General features: G+C 50.8%; 1 protein-coding gene across 15 annotated transcripts in view; it reads right to left on the bottom strand.

Moving 5' to 3' along the window:
- The window catches only part of LOC116646400 (F-actin-monooxygenase MICAL2), a 221,846-nt gene that overhangs the window by 47,967 nt on the left and 156,546 nt on the right, over nt 1-17,333 (bottom strand). For all 15 annotated transcript variants that reach the window (XM_032427107.1, XM_032427094.1, XM_032427093.1 and 12 more), the window contains 4 exons: nt 13,512-13,675; nt 8,712-8,786; nt 4,081-4,235; nt 1,494-2,823 (listed from right to left, as the gene is read on the bottom strand). In XM_032427107.1, the coding sequence (XP_032282998.1) occupies nt 1,494-2,823; nt 4,081-4,235; nt 8,712-8,786; nt 13,512-13,675 (1,724 nt within the window). The remainder of the gene's footprint in view (nt 1-1,493; nt 2,824-4,080; nt 4,236-8,711; nt 8,787-13,511; nt 13,676-17,333) is intronic.

The following is a 17,333-nucleotide window of genomic DNA, read 5'->3' on the forward strand; positions in this document are numbered from 1 at the left end:
TTAATCTATGTAGCTTTCTGATTAAGGCACCAAAGAAGGAAAAGAATTTTTCATTTGAAAACTTAAGTTCTAAAATAAAAGGTAAATAAGAAAAAAGTTAACAAAATAAGTAAAAACAAAGTTGCTCAAGAACAGGGATAGGAGGGGCGCCTGTGTGGCTCAGTCGGTTAAGTGTGTGACTTTGGCTCAGGTCATGATCTCGGGGTCCTGGGATTGAGTCCCGCATAGACCCCCACATCGGGCTCCGCACTCAGTGGGAAGTCTGCTTGAGATTTTCTCCCTCTGCCCTTCCCCCTGCTTGTGCTCTCTCTCAAATAAATAAATACAATCTTAAAAAAAAATAGGAATAGGAGAATCACAGTTTGTTTAAAGCCAACAAATAAATATCAACAACAAAATAAATCATGTGAGTGTTTAACTAAACTGTCAGTAGGGATATATACCAAAACTTTGGCAAGGAGGAGAGGGGGCAGAGAATAGATGTTACTTTTTTTTTTTTTTGAGATATTTCTGTATTATTGGATTATTCCAATTCTTGATGTATTAATTAATTCAATAATTTAAAAAATTACAATCATATTTAAATATAAAAAGGCCTAAGTTTCCATTGGTAACCAAATATATGTGTGTTTAAACAGTAAATAAAAAAAATGCAAGCTTAAAAGAGGCACCATTTTTTGACTAGTAAAACAGCAGTGTTTTTAAAATGTGGTACTCAATACAGGTGACAGTATGGTGAAAAAGTTATTTCATACATTAGCAGTGAAATATAAACTGGTACCTTTCCCTCCATTTAATTCATATTTATAACATGCAGTGTAAGATATAACACAGAAAACTCCCATGTATCCTTTATCCAAACCGTTAAAAAATAATTCATTAGTGCAAATTAAAAAACTTAAAAATATTCGCATCTTTAATCCAGTAACCTCATTTCTTGGGACCTATCCTAAAACAAAAATAATTCAAAGGAAAGAAAAACCTATATGCATAAAAATGTTCATTCAATACCATATATAAAATACCAATATACTCATATGTATAATTTATATATACATATATATCTATAAATCAATAAAACAGTTATTTTCTAAATAAAAAATAATTTACTTAATGAAACAACATGTCCACTAGATATAATAGTCTACTGCCATCAAATCGCATTTATGTAAACGATGTGCTGTCGTAATAGCTAGGATATATTGATTTTTAAAAATACAATTTGGGGGGTAAAACTTAGTAAAAGTTGCCATATACGGATAATGAGTGGGCAAGTGGTGAGATTATGGTTGATTCTTTGTCTTTTTCAAAACTCTCTGTAACATCATTTCAAACTTAATTTTTTCTTAATTTTTCAAATTCAGGTTTTCCTACTTTTGTCAGAATTTAATTTGGGAAGAAGGAGAAAGTGAAAGATGCCTGTTGTTAGTCCAGTAAGAAAGACTAACTGCCCAGCAAGAACTGCAGACTTCGGTTAGGAAAGCGCCACTTACTTGCATCTTTGTCTGGAGAAGGAGGACGGACCCTCTGCCCCAGGCAGGTGCTGCTGAAAGGCCGTGCCAACTTCTCCAGGGGCTGGGTGCTGTCCGCCGGCTCCCCCGCCCCCCTGGGGGTGCTAAAGAGGTCCTGGAGGTCCTTTCTTTGTTTGGATTCTTGGAGGGAACTCTCAAAAGATTTGTCTTTGAGTCTGAAGGAGGGAAAGAGCGAGATTTTTCCCTTTGGAACCTGAGAAGCATCTGGGGATGTCTCTTGCAAACTCACTTTCTCAAGGAGTGTGGGAACATCTTCCATCTTGTGGCAGGGCAGGGTCATGAGTGCAGGAAACACCTTGGACGGTCGGTTGGGCAAACTATGGGTGCGGAGGGCAAGGTCAGGAGGGCTAGGGTACGAGGGCTGGGCAGCCCTGGCAGGTGGGGAGCCCCAGGAGAAGAAGGCTGAGGCCCTGCTCGCCATGTCTTTCCCCGGGGACTGCTGGTTGCCGTCTTTATTGGAGCTGGTTTTGCGAAGGCTGAACGAGCGAGTGCAAGCATGCGGCTGGCTGGTGGGCGAGGTCTTTGATTCTGGCTTGGCAGAGGCCTTCCTCCCACCTTCCGAGTTGGGGAGGAGGGGCTCCAGGGACCTTCGGATGGCATTTGCTATGAGCCGAAGTGGGGACTTGGGTGGAGCCCGTTCAGCTGGGGTCCCCGTCTTCTCCTGAGCCCTTCCTTGGGTGGGCGGGGTCTCTCTCGCTGTCCAGGAGAGCAGCAAGGGACTAACTGGTTTCAGGACACAGCCTCCCCTACCATTGTCAGTACTTCTCTGGGCAGACTGTGCCCCAGCTTCCAGGCTCATACTCTCAGGGATGGAATGGTTCCAGTCCAGCAGCTTTGTCTTCTGCTCCAGAGTGAGGACTAACTTCTTCAAGTCCAGCTTCTTCCCCTCTTCCAGCTCTGACCCATCCTCTTCTCCCCTTCTGGGTCCAGTGTTCTTTTCTCCTGGGTCCTCTCCAGCCCTGGGAGATAGCTCTTGGTCTGGCAAGCACCTGTCTTTCCCTCCAGTGGGGTGAGGGCCTTTGCGGATGCTTCTGGTGTCCCCAAGAGGGGCCTCTGCTCCCTGACACCCATCAGAAGCCATCTCTGCAAGGCTGGGCGGCTGGGGGCTGGCGAGGCCATCTCCACCGGGCCTCACCATGCAGTACTCTGCCCGCTCCAGCACTTGGCCATGAGGCAGATACAGGGGCATGTCCTTGGGTAACCCTTGGGCTCTGGCGCGCCTCAGAAAGATTGGAGTAGAAGGGCTGGAGTGACCTCTTAAGACCTGTGAGGGCAGGTTGTTAGCTGTCACCTAGAGGGGATGGGCAAAATGAATGGTTATTTAGGAATTCCCAGCATTTATTTATATGGGGAGGCATATCTCAGCCCATGGCCCCCTCCCTTCCTCTCTTCAGATCTCAGACACCCAAAGTCTGAAAGAAATCTGCCGAGGATGATTTCAAAGGGCTGCTCTTCATTCTAAGTGGCTGCTTCAGGACCTGCTGGGATCTGCCTGGAGTCCCTGTAGCAGGACTGATCAAAGGCTTTGCTGGGTGCTGGATTAGGTGGGTAGGAAGCCAGAATGGAAGGCAAAGGCATGGACAAGCTCCCTGGCCAGCCAGGCAGAGCTGGCCTGGCCCCTGTGAGTGGCCAGATGTGTACGGGAGGACAGATACCCCATGGCTGGCTTGGCCATGGTCCTTACTGAGGGGTACATTGCACCCATAGGTATGTTCCTCCAACAACCAAGAGGCCAAGGCTTCTTCCTTGGAGATTATTAAGTTAAGGACAGACAGTTCTCCCTCTGGGCTGGAGCTGTGGTGGCAGAAGGATGGCCTTTAGGACTTTTCAATGACCCTTCTAAACCTGACTCATGCTTTGCACCATTGAGAAAGTAGTCATTTGAAGCATGCAAGAACTTGGCCCTTGGCAAAGGAAGAGCATAGGGAAATTCTAGGAGTGGCTGTGCCCTGCCAAGAGCTCTGGTGCCTGAGGGGCAGGTCATAGGACAGGAACTTACAAGAGCATGTACCCTTCGTCTTGTGCACCCTATTTTTCAGAGCCTAGACCAGGGTCCAGCAGGTAACAGAGGCTTGATAAACTCATACTGAAGGATAAAGATCAAACCTGAGTATCTCAGTGATGCCATTTTCTTTTCAAGGGGGGATGTGCTTCCAAGAGTCTCAGCTGCTACCAAAGGCAGCCTCAGTCTGTGTCTGCCTTCCTTCAACTGTGAACTCCTCAAGGTCATCTGCCAGGCCCTCAAGGGCAGAGCATATATCCTAGCATCTCTGCATGCCACAGTCCTGCCCAGAGTCTGTGCCCCACAAAGTCAGCTTAGTGAGTGGCTGTGCCCCGGGGCTGGCTGAGAAGGAACAGGATGGGTGAGCCTTCATGAAAAGGACAAGTGAAGCAGGCCTGGGTGGACTCTTGACAGAGCATCTCATGGCCCTGGCTTTGCACTTGGGTGACCTAAGAGTGCTAAGAATCCAGAATTAAGTGTGGAAGTGGGTGGAGCATGAGCAGCTCACCTTCTGAACACCTGCACAGGGCCCCAAAGGGCATTTACCTGAGGTAGGGAGAAGCCATCCAGAGCATTCCCCAGGACACTGGCTGAAGAAAAAGATGGCAACGAAGATGAGGGAGAAGACAATGAGGAAGAAGAAAGAGGAGCAGCTTCCTTTGAAGGTGACATAGTTGTTTTGTTGTTCACTGGTGTCAAACCTACCAAGGAAAGAACATACTCTCCATTACAGAGCTGTTATTACCTTATTTTATCATGAAAAGAGGTTTTAAGAGAAGCTCCAACCCAATAAATAGAGTCAGAGGGAGGAAGGTGTTGGAGACTGATTGAGAGGCCCCAACGCTGAGCTTGACCTTAGGAGGAACAGGTGAGGAGTGACAGCCTCCTGTGGGGGAACGGAGGTCCAAGGATGAAAAGTCTAGGAACCATCGCACTTCGCACTCAGGATGTTCCTGAGAGATGGAACAGGGAGTCTCCAGGGCATCTCTTGGAAATGGGCGCCTACCTCTAAAGTTTCCCCTGAAGCCATTGTGGTTGGGGTCTGGGCTGCGTTAAGTCACTTAGTCAATAAACCACCTGAGGCCTCTTCCCACAAGATGCTGGACCATTAGCCGTGGGCGTGGGCAGGGTAGACCGTCACCACTAATGAATCGGGGGCTTCCTTCTCACACGGGCGCCAAGGGGCTCTCAGACGAGACGGTTAGTTTGAGATTTTAAGAGAATACTAGGGAGGGAGGTTATAATGAGCATCAAATCATTTGAAGCATATGGAGTGGGGTTCGTGCCAAGCTCCCATTGGTCAGGGAACAAACGAGGTGCAGTGTGTGCGCTCAGAGCGACGGGAGAAAGGAGTGTGTGGCTGGGACCCTGAGGACGCACCTCATTCTGCTCTGTGGGAGCTGGAGTCCATTCGTCTGGTAACTGCAGAAATGTGACAGTTGTAGCCTGCGAACTCAATCTCTCTCTCTCTCTCTCTCTCTCTCTCTCTCTCTCTCTCTCTCTCTCTCTCGTGCACACATGCGCCCTCTAGTAACCTTAAACCTAAAATCTCAAGAGCTTTGCTTCTGTAACAGAGCATCCCAATAATATGTCCTCAGAGGGATTCAGAAAATGCCACACTCCGTTTCGGAATTGTCTGCTCAGCGTCTGACCCTTCAGCCCAGCCAGCTCTCCTGTGAACCCTCCCAGCAAATAAGGCTACCCCCCAGAGACTTCCCAGGACCAATGTGCGTCTACCCACTCCTGTCCCACTCCCTGCCTGCGGCCGTTCTGCTGACCCATTCCGATTTCCTTCCAAGTTGTCCAGCCTTCAGATGTTAGCTCACTTCCTAACTCAAGACAATCCCCTGCCTCAGTTTCCCCAAAGCTTCGGGTGAGACGCTCCTCCTCTGGAACCCATACAGGCCAGGCCAACCGCACCCTCAGAAGTTGGGTTCTTCAGGATTCTGTCCTGCTTCCCTTGTACACACAGGCAAGTGTGTCAGAGTGCGTATCGCAGTCCTGGGCTCTGGAAAGACGGCCACCACACACACATGTTCCGCAGGCTTCCAAAGCGAAGCCCTCCAGAAAGCTTCTGAGGGAAAAGATAACTCAGGGAAAGAGATCTGAGGGTGGCAGGAAGGAGCTGCTGGGAGAAGGCCCGGGGCTGCCAGGAGCCGATGCGGGGGAGGCAGCTGGCCAGCCTGTCACCCAAACCCTCAGTGCAGCCCACAATTAGATGGTTCGAGCCTAAAAAGGCAAACGCTGTGAGTCAGTTGTTGCCTTGCTTCCTGTCTTCGGCTTGCCAAATTCCTGCCAAATTCCTCCTCCTCCTCTTCCTTGCCCCCTCATTCTCTTCCCTCTGCTACCTCCTGAATCAAACTCCTCAGCTTGTCTCAGAGGCCCCTCAGCTCAACAGACTGCTTCTTTGTTCCCCACTTCTGACACAGATCCAGGGACACCTTGGGAACCAAACCTGACAGGAAAGCCTTGGGGTTCACAAGGTCATGACCCAGGGGCTTCTCCCTCCTCCTTTCTGTAATCCCTGCCCCCCCCCCACCACTCCCACCAGTGAGGCCTCTCTGCACACATGTTCCTCATGCACTGACTTCAGGAGAACCTGGGCAGAGCTTGAAGGGACACCTGCCAGTCAAGCTGCCACCTGGGAGAAGGCCAGAGCTAAGCTGAGAGGCGACAGGAGATCTCACCTGCCTGAGGTGGTCAATGTCTTTGGGTTCCCTCAGAGGATGGCAAAGGGGAACCTGGAACCCCACCTCCTTCACACCCACTCCAGCTGCCTCACACTTTCCTCCTGTGAAAAACGGGATGGCTAGCATTGCTTCACAGGGAGGCTGAAGGAATAAAATGGGATAAAAAGCGGTGCCCGGGGTAGAATGCGAAGTCAATGCTGCACGCTAGCTAAATATGAACTCTAATCCCTGTCTTCCTCCCACGCACACAAGTTGTGTCCAATAAAGACAGCGCTGAACTGGTGACCTGCTCCAGAGGGGGCTGCATACCCCGACCCTGGCCAGGATTTCTCTAACTCGTAGGCCCAGGGATTCCTCATTCAGCAACTCACATCCTTCTCTGCAAGTTCCTTCTTGTTTTCCTTGGACTCTTGGCACAGTCCAGCCAGGCTGCCCTGCCCTCTGCAGGGGCCTCAGTCCCGGGTGCTGCCAGCCCTGCTGCTCCCATCATGCAAAGGGCTTGACGAGCAGAGCGGGCCCGGGGTACAGCGCCCAAACCTCCTTTGGCTCAGCTGCCTCTTCTCTGGGCCCTCTGGCAGTGACCTTTCCCCTTGGTTCTAGAGGTCACAGGGGAGGGTGAGAAGGGCACTCACACAGCTCCCTCTGTCCTCCCACCTGGCGCTGGGGCCAGAACCGCCTTGACTGGGCAGTAAATGGACCCAGGAGACGGTGCCCCGGGTCCTGCTCCTTACCACAGTGGGACCAGTGCTGCCCCCTGGGGTTTCTTCTTGGGCAAAGTGAAGATGACCAAAATGACGGGTGTGAGGATTTTTACAAAGACTGGGATTCCGGGGTGCAGCTTCCCAAAATTTGGAGTTCAGGCAATGCTTGAATCTCCCAGTCTCAGCGCGCCCTCTAGGGGCAGCCGCCTGCGCAGGCTGAACTCATGGGCTCCATTCGTTTCTTCACTCGGTCCAGCCTGCTTGTTCCTTGGTTCTATGTTCGTTTGTTCACTCATTTACTCATTCATTCAGCAAGCAACAACTGGACACCTCCTCTGGGCCAGACCCATACAAATGACCCCAACTCAAGGCCTGCCCTCAAACCAGCTTTTATATACACTTGAGAACCAACATCTGGGATAACTAAAGACCCGCCAAGGTCCTCAGGCCCATCCCAGAAACCATGCTGCTGGTTAGCAGTCTTCTCTCTCCTGCACCTCCTCCAGCGTCCCCTAACCTGCTAGGAGGGGCCCCCACCAGTCTTGCAGCTTGCACCCCAGACTGGGAACTTCTCGAGGGCAAAGGCCGAGCCCCTTGTACTCCTGGAGCTCAGTGAAGTCAGCTGGAAGTGCTGGGTGGAATCTGGACTCAAAAGGACACCCCCCCACCCCACAGAAGCAGAATTCCTGTGATCTGGGGAGGGGCTCGGGGGGCGGGGGGAGAAATGAAGTGACCCAGGCCTTCAGTAAACATGAATTCTCTTTTCTCGTCACCCTCAGTGCCTGGGACTGCAAGATGATTCCAGGGTTCATTTCAGGGTGTCCCAGGTGGAGTGGCTTGCCGGGGTGCAGCTGTGGTCCAGCTCCAGAGGCACCCATTATCCCAGCCTCACCCAAGGAAGGGGGGGCCTGGAGCCTGAGGGTTGCTGGGAGAATGACTCATGGGCCAGGAGTCCGTGTTGACTCAGAAGGAAGGAGCAACTAACTAGTGTTCTGTTCCAACTTCAACAATGGCTCTTTTTAGAAACTTTTGTCTAACCCAAGGCTTTCCTGGGTCCACCTCTCCCAGCGCAAAGCCCAGAGAGAGAGAGTGTGGGGGCAGGGGGACATGGAAGGTAGACTTGGAGATGGATTAGAGGGCCCGGGGGGGGGGGGGGGGGGGGGCGGGATGCCTGCCCTGTAAGGGAGGCAGCACAGAGAACATGGCCAGCCCTGGGGTGCTGTGCCACTGTGAGCGGGGTTACTGTGCCCCCTAGTGGGGTCCGGAGGCCTTGGCGTCCGCTGCAGCCACTGGTCCTCACCCAGCCCTGTTCTTCTCAGGGATGCTGGGGTCAAAGCCTGCTCAGAAAAAGAAGCGGGTGCGTTTGTATGGATGGGTGTGTGAGTGGGTGTGGGTGTGGCTTCCTTCACTGCTTTGCCCTGATGCCCCCAGTCCAACTCCAGTGCACAAAATGAAAATACATAGAGGCTCTGGGTCTCAGTTTCCTCATCTGTGTTTCACAAAGCCTGGAGCCGATGATTACTAACACCCCTTCCAGGTGCAGCTGTAGAGCTCTAAGGCTCCAGGATTCCAGACCGAAGGAGAAGGAAAGGCCCCAAATCCTTGGAAAATGCTTCCTCGAGTCAGCCGTGGGAAGAGTCAACTTCTGTTTCTTTCCTTGCCCCTAACATCCAGGAGGCCAGGTCAGAGAGGACATGCATGCAATGAGAACAGGTGCCCTTGAGAATTGACCAGAAGACACTGCCCATGCCTGTCCCCTCCCACTCCCAGAGAGCTCATGACTCACTCGACTGGAATTTTCTTCTCCAGCTCTGGTATTTGCTGGGAGGTGGAGACTGCAAGCTACTGGCCCGTTGCAGAGCTGTGGTGGAAAAAAGAAAGGGGCAGGGGAGATGGGGAGGGAGGAAGAGTCTGTTAAACTTACAGAATAACCATGGGGTTTTCTCCTATGGCACATTTTATGGACTAATAGTCATAATTAACTGAGCCCCTTCCTTTTCCAGACCGCATCTTCCCATCCCTAAGACACACACCTCCAACATTTCATTTGCTCATTCACTGAATGTGTATTGAGGCCCTGCTATGGGACAGGTACGGCCATCATTCAGAAAATGCCTCAAATTATGAGCCATCATTCCAACTTGCCCACAATTAACATACATGTATACGTGTGTACGTGCACACATGTATGTACGCATACCCATACATACGCATGCTTTTACGCACGCTTGTTTGCTCGTTTTTAGCAGAGCAGTTCTTCAAAGCTGGTCTCACATCAATGTCCCGTATACGTAGTAGATAAACCGGAGCTGTTCTCATTGAAACCTGGAAGCTGCTGAAAGTTCTACCTCCTCTCCCCCTCCCCCGCAAAGCCTCCCAAACCCTTTGGGAACCAGGATTCCATGGACTGTGTACTGAAGACCCTCCACCCAGCTGGGTCTTGAGAATTAGCTGAGCAAGATGAGCATCACATGCAGAAGAAGGTGGCCTTGGCCATTTAGGGTGTGAGAGATGCACACGTACCCCATTCCCACACTGGGCTCTCAGATTTGGCCTCAGGCTCCAGGTCCCTGTGGTGGTTCCTTCATACCCGAGGGAAAGAATGGGGCACTGCATGCGGGCCTGAATGCGCACACAGGTGGGACTAGGGGGCGTGGAGGGAAAGAACTCCCCAGGAGTGATGTGGGTGTGGGAGAATGGGGTAGGGAAGGTTTGAAGCCAAGGTCCAGCCCTCAGTCTCGGTAGGAAGGTCTGGATCCCACGCCCTGCCAGTGCTCAGAACTGGGCGTCCATTCTCATTAGCCAGGCTGTGGGGTGCAGGTGGCAACCACTTCTGGGGGCTTCTCTTCCTTGGGACAAGATCCGACAGCTCCTTAGATCCCTGACTCCCCTCCTTCCCTTACTGTCCCTGGAGATGATGTGGGCCTGTTCGATCTGTGGGTTCCCTGTCCCACAGGCCTGCTGTCATATCAAGTGCATGGGCTTGAGGGGGAGCCTGTGTGGACTGGCTCAGGGCGCAGCCTCATCCCCCAGCCTCCAGCTTGGGCCTGTTCCTCCCACAGGCACAGGGCGGGGTCTGCCCAGCTGGGCTGGTATGCAACAGGGACAGGCAGGCCTCCAGGATAGCTACCTCCTGCTGACCGACGCTATTCCCTCCTTCAGCTGGTGGAGAAATTTCCCGAGAGATGTAGGAGACGGCTTCAAGCTCTTATTGCTTCACCTCAGCTTTTTCACTTTGTGGAATGGAACTTATTAAAATTGGTTAAAATTCACAAGCAATTTTCCATCCCTGGTGTTTATGGGACACACATGCGCACATTTTTTACCACAATAGGCACACCAGGGTGGGTAGCAGTGATTTGATCCAGTTGTTTTGAGCAGCATAAAGCCAGCCTGGGTCCCTTTTTCAGCTTATATTTTACTTATATTTATTTTTAGGGAGCACTTTTGGAGTTCCTACTGCATGACCCACTACAAAAGGAATAAGGGGTAAGTATTTTGCCATATGGTGCTAATGATATCATTTTATCGTTACAAACTAGCAGTGTGCTCCATAGGTCACTGGACCATCCTGTTGTCAAATTACTGCCAGAAAAAAAATGGAGAAATACCAATTTTTCTAAACCAGAATAAGATGGGGCAGTCTGCCCCCCCAGCTCTAAATGGGTTTACGCCTAAAACCCAATGCACTCGACTGATTCATTTAATTGTTTAGGTGTGCATTTTACAACAAACTTATCCAGACAGGCCCTCTTGGAGGCTGCTCTTCTGTGATTCCCCCAAGTGTAGGATGTGGCCTCCCCCCGGCATGGAAGCAATTGGGGCGCTTCTGTAAAATGCAGATACTTGGCTCCATGCTAGACCCACCAAATCTGAATCTCTGCAGGTGGGAACCTATGTATCTGCCTTTTAAACAAGATTTTAAAGAACACTGAACTAGGTGTTTTGGGGGACCATTACTGAGCCTTTTCTACTGAGCCTCGATAACATAGGGCTTAAATTCTATTTCAGGCCATCCTCTTGGGCATGCTCTATGCTAAAGAACTTTGAGGACACAATAGGTTCCTCGATGAGCTGAGGTAGTCCCAGAAGTCTTTCCCTAAATTGTGGAGAAATACTACGTAACATGAAAGTTACCATTTTAGCCATGTTAGAGTCCAGTTCAGTGGCCTTAAGTATATTCACACTGTTGTACAACCATCACCACCGTGCACCTCCCAAACTTCTTCTTCATCCCGAACTGAAACTCTGTACCCATGAATCAGCAACTCCCCAAATTCCTACCCCCTGCCCCTGTCATCACCATTCGACTTTCTCTATGAATTGGACTATTCTAGGTACCGCATAGAAGTGGAATCATATAATACCTGTTCTTCTGTGTCTGGCTTACTTGACTTAGCATAATGTCTTCAAGATGCATCCATGTTGTACCCTGTGTCAGAGTTTTCTTCCTTTTCAACACTGAATAATATTCCATTATATGGATATAGCATAATTTGTTTATCCATTCACCAGTTGATGAATTTTGGGGTCATTTCCCCCTTTGGCAATTGTAAGTAATACCGGATGAGCATGGGTGTGCAAACTTCTTAAAACTTCTTAAAGCAGTATATTGGCCTTGTTTGGCATTCCCTTGGCTCAGCTCTGCGCCATTTATCCAAGTGAAAACTGTGATGAGTGAAGCTCCATTAACATGCACAACATATCAACCTATATGATCCGGTAAAGTAACAGATTCACCATAACCAGCAACACAAAACACAATGCTGAGCCTGTACCAGAGGTTTTAACCTTACAATGTGGTCTGCCTAGCAATGATCAAAAACGCGATGCATGACAGCGAAATCAACAAGAGATTGCTTGAAAGTCACATGGTCTATCCACTTCTCTGTCTACTCTGTATTTTAGCCTGGAATTTCACTGGACTGTCAGAAACAAAACGCTTTGGCCACCCTGCCTTGTCATCTTGACCCAGCCCTATCCCCCGGAAGAACTCCTCTTGCTGAGTCGTGTGTGGTCGCGATGGCCTCACCTGCTAGCCGCATGAGACAGCCTCACCCAGGATGTGAACTCATGGGTCTCTCACTGCTGTCTGTTTGACAGGAAGCACTAGGAAAAGTGGTACCAGATCTGGAACTCGCTGCAAACCAATATGTTGTTTTTCTCATGAACAATAATTGTGTTTCCTTTTTAACTCTGGCTGCCAGAAAACTCAGGATCAAATTTATGATTCCACTAGAGCAACTGCTTAGGCCCACCTTCTACCTCTCCGGGGTCTCTATCTCCTAAACTCATTTTGTTAACCCTGATCTTGAGGCTTTATCTTTTATAGAGAGAGACGTAGAATTTTGTTTTAGTCTTTCTTGTAAATTGCCTAAAATCCCCTGGCAATCGAGGAGCGAGGAGAAATGGAGGGAAAGGATGAAAGGCGGGCAGGATTTGTAACTGTAAATGAGGAGGCTGGAGCCCAGGGAGACAGCGGCCACGCATAAGCGGACAGAGGCGGCTGCCCCCAGCCGGGCACAGCGCAGTGTTCTGTTCACTGCCTATGCTCAGCCCTTCCAGACGGCACCACGATGGTACTGAGCAAATATGTTCTGATGACAATTGTCCTTTTATAAAAAGGCTCACAGGGGAGGGTAAATCCAGAGTCTCCAGGAGGCCGGCCCCCAGCCCCGGTGTCCTTGGGAGATTGTTTCTAGGTTCCGGTGGAAATTCTGCTCTCGGCCACCAGAGGGGTGTGCAGGACAAGCTGAGTTCCAGCTCTCCCAGGGCCACCAAGGCTGCTGGTGCCCAAGGTGGCAAGGTTCTGTTAGTCTGCTTCTTCCCACCCCGAGCTCACAAGCTGCTGTTGACTGAATGAAAACATTCCATTCAAGGCCATCAAGGCCACCTTTATGAAAACAAACTGGGCTGCTAAAGACAACTTTTTAGGGTGTGGAGGCCCCTGGCCCTGGGCCGCAGGCCTTTACTAGCTGTGAGACCTAAGGAAAACACGGTCTGTTTGCTCACGGGTAAAATGGTGAGCTTACTTACCCCCTGGGGTCATCCTGAGGATGAAATGGGGCCACATATGGGAAAACCCTCAGCCATTAGAGGTGCTTAGTAGAAGTGTATTTATTACTGTGTAAAATTTTAGTGTGTTCCACGTGTCCCCAGCACCGGCAATGGCCTTGTGCTGGCCCTGGCTGTCTGTGGTCCAGTGGCAGCTAAGCCACATCCTTCCCTCGCGGGCTATGGCATGCCAGATGGGCCCCTACGGAGATGTTCAAAGAGGAGACTGTTCCAGGCCAGAGGGTGCTGGGGTCTCCTTATCTCTGCCAGCCCGGGACACAAAACAGCCAGTCAGACCCCTCTGCCACCTACCCATTTGAGACTCCAAAGCTTCTCCTGGAGAAGGAGGCTGGGCCTGGGTCCAGTCCCCTCAGCCCCACTTATACCCCAGCCCCACTACCTCTGAGCCTGAGGGCTGCACCTGTCACCGGATCCTCCATGAGGAAAAACTGGCCATGGGGAGCCTCTGCTCCCTCCCCATGTCCCAGGATCAAGCAAGCGTGCCTCCCACCCAGGCAAGCTCTCTGCTCACCATGCACCGCTTGCGACTCCTCAGGGTGCTGTGGGGAGACTTTCCTGGTTGGGGCCTCTCTCAGGGAGCTGTGCCTGGTGAGCGGCTCCGGCCGCCGGGGTCTCTCCTCACAGGGCTGTGTACCGGACGCCTCACTGCTGGGGCAGTCTGGCTCTGCATCAGAGCTGGAAGGAAGAAGTAGAGGGTGGGTGAGCGGGCGGCCCTGTAGTTCACCTCCCACACCCCCACTGTGCCCTGCCCGTCACTGCCCATGGCGCCCTGGGGCAGAGAGTGGTTCTGTCACCTCTGTCTCAAGCCCAGCCTCAGGCTTCGTTATGGGCTGAACTGTGTCCCCCCAAATTCATATTAGGTCCTAACCCCAGGACCTCAGAATGTGACTGTATTTGGAGATTGGGTCTTTAAGGGGGTAATTGGGTTAAAATGAGGTCATTAGGGTGGGCCCTAATCCAATATGGCTGGTGTCCTTACAATAAGAGGAAATTTGGACAGGCAGAGAAGAAAACATCACGTGAACACGGAGTCAGCCATCGACAAACTGAGGAGAGGGGCCTGGAACAGATCCTTCCCCCTCGTGGCTCTCAGAAGGAACCAACCCTGCTGACACCTTGATCTCGGACTCCCAGCTTCTAGAACTGTGAGAAAGCATGTCTCTGTTGTTTAAGCCACCCAGTCCATGGTGCTTTATGGAGCCCTAATGAAAAAATACCGGTGTGGATCCAAGCAGGAGAATGAAGCCCCGTGAACATATGCTGACGTGCTTGCCAGACGGCTGGTCTACCTACCTTCAGCCATCCTTGAGCATGACTCCTCAGCTCTCTGGGGCAAAATGAGCTTATCATTTAGGACCTGTCCTAAACTTTAGGCATTTCAGCATTGCTTGTGTCCTGTGGGAATGGATGGGAGAAAAGAGAAGGCTACAGGGTTGGAGGGGGAATATGTAATCTGGGCCTTGAATGATGGGCAGGAATTCGCGTGGCAGAGAGATGGAAGAGATGTGTCCTCAGGAGCAGGGACAGCACAGATACAGTCCCCCAGGGGCTTGGGGAGTCGCAAATCTGTAGGGCTGTGACTATTCACTCTCTGTGTATATAAGTCCAGCATGCATCTTTCCACTGGGTCGCTGCTCCTTATCCATCTGTGTGCTCTGGTGGACTCTCTATCCATCACAGTGCCCAAGCCTACCGGCCACGGCATCCCAGTGCTCTTCACCGATGGGTCCCAGAGGTGGGCATGCCATGTGAGTAGTACCCATTGGAGGTCTACCTTGAGATCTTGGGACATGGACATGGACTGACGAACATAGGCTGAGGCCCTCCGTAGCCAAGAGTTCCACACATGGATAGAGCCTCCTTGTGGATGGTTGTAAATCCGACGTGCAAAGGGGCAGCAGCAGAGAGTGGCTATTTGAGTTTCTGGCTCCAACCTTGCCTGAAGAGAGGACTAGCCTTGGACTTCCCAGTCAGAGGAACTGAAGTATTTGCTATGTTACTTAAGCTAGCGTTGGGTTTCTGCCTCTTACAACGGACATGGTCCTGCCTACCTGAGGCCTAGAAGGCTGTGAGACTTGGGGCAGGGCCTTCCTTCTCTGGGCCTTGCTTTTTATCTCAGTGACTGCAGAGGGCACTCCAAGGCAGAGGTGCTCACGCTGACCTGTGTGTCAGAATCACCTGTGGGCTTTGCTAAAATGTACGTTCCCAGGCCCCCCCTTCCAGAGTCTGAAGGCTCCAGACTTCGTGAACTACCTATCTGCACAGCAGTATCTGTTTTCATCCCTCACATTCTTCCCACACCTATTCCAGCCATGTTTCTGATCCTCTTGTTGGAAAATCCTGAGGTCGCTTCTCCAGTTCCTCCATTCTTATCTGAAACAGTGAACCACACCCTCCATCTTGAAACTTTTTCTCTCAGCTTCCCCAACTCAGCCTCTCTTGGTTTCTCTCCTTCCTGTGGGTTTTGCCAGCATCTTCTCTGCTTGCCCACTGAATGTTCAAATGCCCTGGGGCCCTCACCTAGGCTTAGCTCTATCTATGAGAAGATAGCCTCTTTTTTTTTTTTTTTTCCTGAAGAGATATTCTTACTGCACGGGTGATTCATCAGCTCCCTTGGCTTTCATAGCCTCTATGTGCTACTGGCCCCCAAACCACTGTCTCTAGTCCTGCCTCCCAGAAACTTCTCTGTTCTACTGCTTGCTTGACAACTGCACAAAGACATCTGGTAGACATGTCAAACCCCACAGGTCCAAAACAGAACTCTTGATTTTCTCCACAGACCTGCCTCTTCCCTGAAATCTTGTCCTCCTCAAGGCTACTCTAGAAATGACTGTACCTTTCATGCAGTCACCTGGGTCAAAGTCTGAGAGTCACCCTTGGGCTCTCTCTCACCTTCATGTTCAGTCCATTAGCAAATCTTCTCCCCTGCTCCCAACCTTGGTCCACGTCCCCCATCTCTTACCTGTACCACAGGCTCCCACCGGGCCTCCCTGCCCCCACTCCCACCCACCTCTGCTCCACCCATTTTCTGTCTCAAGCCCTGCTGATCTTTGGAAATCATAAACAAGATGTCACTCTCTGACTTAAGAATTATGTAATGGCTTTCAATTGGACCTAGAATTAAGTTTAAACTCCTTTCCCTGTCTTACTCAGCCTTACTCCTGCCTTACTTTCTGGTATGACACCTTACTCTTCTTCCCCTCACTGTGTGCCAGCCATGTCAGAAGACATCAGGCCCACACTCGCCCCAGGGCCTACGTACTGGTGTTCCACTGCTTGGATGCCACTTCCTCAGTCTTCGCATGACCGTCCCTTCTTGTCAACAATTCTCAGCTTAAATGTCACCTCCTCTTGGAAGCTGTGGTTGATTGTTTGCAAAGAATGATTGCAATCATTCCCCTCCTGGAGCCACACCCTTTTTCAATGGACCTTTGCAGCTCCTCCCGTAATGGTGGAGTCAATTTCCCCACCCCTTGAATCCAGGCTGGACTTGTGACCATCCAGACGTGATAGGAATAGCTGAAACCTCAAGAGACTTGGAATGATTGTGCTTTCTCATAGGACCATGTGAATAAGCACAGGCTGCCTGTTGGAGGATGAAGGACCCACGGCCCAAGAGCCTCCTGGCACCCCAGCTGACAGTTAGCCATGTTCTAGAAGCCCAAACACACACAGGAGCCCCCTGAGACCAGAATAACTGCAGGACTGAGCCTGACTGAAATTGCTGGCCCACAGAATCTTGAGTAGAATAATGGTGCTTTGTTACTCAGCACAATGGTGAGAATAGATGACTGATACAAAGGCCTTTCCTGGCTACCAATCAAAAGTAGCTGACTAGTCACCCTCTATCATAGACTCCTATTTTATTTTACTACCTAGAACATAGGTGATATTTTTCCTGTTGACTATTTACTTGTTTGCTGACTGCCCACCCAGTTTGAATGAGAGGCCTGTGAGAGCAAGGCCTTTGTCTTGTGTTGGTACTGCTATATCCTCAGAGTCTGGTACATACTGAGCAACTGGTCCCTCTTGCTGGTTGACCTCCCGGATGGATTCAGTGTCTGGGGGAGGCCTGGAGTCTGCACTCCTAATGACCACTCTGGGTGGTTCCAGTATGGGCAGGAAGGATGGCGTTCTGAGAAATACTCATCTAGGGCAGCAGGGCTTCACTTCTCATGCCTTCTCCCGCCCCCAGCCCAGCCTGCCCATCACCATGCATCACTACCTTACATCTTACTGTCACAGTGACACCCACTCGGCACCCCTCGCTGCAGCCTACACCACAGCTGCCTTTCAGGGAGAAGACAGTGGGGCCAGAGCCTGTCCCTTCCCT

This window comes from Phoca vitulina, unplaced genomic scaffold (assembly GCF_004348235.1).
Source record: "Phoca vitulina isolate PV1807 unplaced genomic scaffold, GSC_HSeal_1.0 scaffold36, whole genome shotgun sequence".
Taxonomy (NCBI): Eukaryota; Metazoa; Chordata; class Mammalia; order Carnivora; family Phocidae; genus Phoca; species Phoca vitulina.